The following is a 2,917-nucleotide window of genomic DNA, read 5'->3' as shown; positions in this document are numbered from 1 at the left end:
ATCCAGTTTGTAGACTGGTGTCCTACTGGTTTTAAAGTGGGAATAAACTACCAGCCCCCTACTGTAGTTCCCGGAGGGGATCTTGCCAAAGTTCAACGTGCTGTGTGTATGCTGAGCAACACTACAGCCATTGCAGAGGCCTGGGCAAGGCTGGACCACAAATTTGATCTCATGTATTCTAAGAGAGCTTTTGTACACTGGTACGTGGGAGAGGGCATGGAGGAAGGGGAGTTCTCTGAGGCCAGGGAGGATATGGCAGCTCTAGAGAAGGATTATGAGGAGGTGGGAACAGACTCTGTTAAAGATGATGAGGAAGAGGAAGAAGAAGAATACTAACCTGTTAGCTAGTGTCCAAAAAGCTTTATTGAGAATCTAATACAAGATATAAAAACACGTGTGCTAAGCTTTAAATGTGTATAATAAAAGTAATGTTTCTTTTTTTACTCAATGTAATTATTGTATTGTTGATGATAACTCAATAAACATAAATTTAAACCGTGTCCTAGGTACTTGTCCTTTCCTATAACTAAACTTTAATGTAACTTCTAAAAGGAAAAAATATTTATGCTCCTGTCTAAGGAGGAGTTATTTGTAAAACTTCATTCTGAGTTGCACTTATGATCTTGGAATAATTCATTTACAGAATGGCATAAACAGAAATTGTGATTTATTACACACACTACCCCTATGCTATTAAAATCTGTTTGCAAATGCTAGTCAAGAATCAAGAGAATGTAAGAGTTGTGTTTTTAGCTTTCTATTAAGTATTTGTGTATCTTGTGCTTGAGCTTTCAGGTTTGCTATTAAAATATAGCTAAAGTAATGGCATAGTAAAATTCTCTTTGGCAACGGCCATTGCAGTCATTGAAAGATTACCCCTCTGAGCCAATGATTTTCCCATTTTTAAGTCCTACTGTCACCAGTCACTGTACACATTAATCTCCAAAAGCTGGTGCAGCATTCTATTCAAAACTATGAATACTGACTTTAGAGGCATTTTTTTTTCCCATACTTCAATTTTGTTGGTTACTTAGCAGTGTTGGAATGCTGGTTTTATAGTTGAGTTGCTAACGAGCCACAGAAGTGGCTGTCCATGTCTAAAATCTCCTTTTCCAGGCACAGTTAGAGAAGGTTTGGAGTCTAACAGTGCTGTGTATGTTAGAGGTTCCCATGCATGCCTTCCTCCACTGCTTTTTGTGGTACTGCAAGAGGATTCTGGAAAATAAAATTGGTACATGGCAGTTATTCTGTGGTGTGGTGGAACAGTAAATCCCCTTCCTCCTTGTCTAATGTAAGCACTTGTGTGACTGTTGTGGGAACACATTGTAAATGCCATCATAGATTGATGGTGACTGATAATAAGTATCTCATTGGTATGGAATGCGTCATTATTAAATTAAGGGGAAATAATTAGGCCACATGTTATGACCTACTTTTCATGGTAGGCACACTTATCCTCAAAATTACCAGAATTTATTAATCAAGGCTTACCATTCTTTTCGTGCATTCTAGATGGTTGGTTAAATGTTGTGTGTTTGTAGGGGTCTTTTAAACTAGATATTTGCAAAGGTGTTTCACTGCAGCGTTTGGAAAATCTATCCTTGAATCCATGGAAAGTTTCTTCTGTCAAGAATCTAGAAATAAAATGTATTTGTAAAAAGGGGTGCTAAAGAGATGTTTAAAAATATAAAACTATGCCATAATAAGGCTTACTTATCACATTTTGTCTGATTTAAAAAGCTGTCCCATAATTATGTTTGTATAGAATATATATCACACTCTAGGAAACAACCATGTTCCTTTATGAATTTGAAAACTTTTAAGAGCCATATCATTTTGACTAATTTGGACAACAGGGCTGCCTATTGGTTACTTCAGGCTCCAGCTGACCACTTATTGTCATAACTAGGTGTTTATAGGGCATCTATCAAATATTTGGGTTCTACAAAGGTTTACCAAATAGCTAGTTTGTTACGAATATATTTTCCCCCTATGATGTTGGCTGATCCCCTTGTGGATTATTTTGTTGCAAGTTTTTGGAAAATGTGAAGTCTACTTGCTGTGATGGGACGTGGTGATAACCAGTACTAAAGATCTACTAGGGGATAAAAAAACATTTTTACACAGCTATAGCAAAGATATTTGCAGTTAAACTTTAGGAATTTCAGGTTGATCCCCTGGTGTGAACTTTTAGGTATATGACTTGTACTGGCAGGAAAATCACTACTTCAGTTTTTTGTTTTAATGTTGCATTTGATATATATTCACATTTTTGCTTATGATTTGCATTTAGTAAGCCAAATAGCAACATATTTTAAGTGTAACTACCCTATGCCCCAAAATCAGTGTTTTGTAGACTGATTAGATGAATCGCACAGAAGTTTGCTTTATACCTTGAGTGGATGGATACATTACCTTGACTACAGAAACGCAAAACAAACAATTTTCTAACCTGTAGTTATTTCCAGTAGCAGTTGTTTTTACATTACTTATATGTTTGTTCTTGGCACAAATAGCATTTGTGGTCTTCAGAGGAGGTAAATGAAAGGACTTCTCAATTTGATTTATTTTCTGCAGAAATGAAAAGTAAATGGTGATAAAAAATGATAATTACAAAATGTATATGTTCAGCAACTTTCTGTGAGTGTGAGTTACTTTCTGTGAGTGTGAGTTGCTTTAACAGTTTCTATTAGAGGCTAGTAAATATAGCAGGATACTCCCAACTTACCGGTAACTCTGATCATAGAGTACAGATTACCTCTCCTATCAACAAATGGAAGAATTTAACTTTTCCATTCATTGATACAACTTCATTATTGTTTTCATGTTGCCTGTAGCAATGAGGTCTGCTTTTTACACAGTTCTTTCTTCTTTCTTTCTAATGTTTTTTTCCCCTTGTTATCCCTTAGATAATTTC

The 2,917-nt window shown here is 35.9% G+C and overlaps 1 protein-coding gene across 1 annotated transcript in view; it reads right to left on the bottom strand.

Moving 5' to 3' along the window:
* Positions 1-323: 323 nt before the first annotated feature.
* The window catches only part of TSGA13 (testis specific 13), a 12,456-nt gene continuing 9,862 nt past the window's right edge, over positions 324-2,917 (bottom strand). Inside the window, exons 6-8 of the mRNA XM_072398758.1 lie at positions 2,453-2,571; positions 1,492-1,634; positions 324-1,215 (exon numbers count right to left, since the gene is read on the bottom strand). Of these exons, the coding sequence (XP_072254859.1) occupies positions 1,031-1,215; positions 1,492-1,634; positions 2,453-2,571 (447 nt within the window). The 3' untranslated portion in view covers positions 324-1,030. The remainder of the gene's footprint in view (positions 1,216-1,491; positions 1,635-2,452; positions 2,572-2,917) is intronic.

This window comes from Pyxicephalus adspersus, chromosome 2, assembly GCF_032062135.1.
Source record: "Pyxicephalus adspersus chromosome 2, UCB_Pads_2.0, whole genome shotgun sequence".
Lineage (NCBI taxonomy): Eukaryota > Metazoa > Chordata > Amphibia > Anura > Pyxicephalidae > Pyxicephalus > Pyxicephalus adspersus.
Note: the sequence above shows the minus strand (reverse complement) of the source record. Positions and strands in the feature narration are given on the sequence as shown.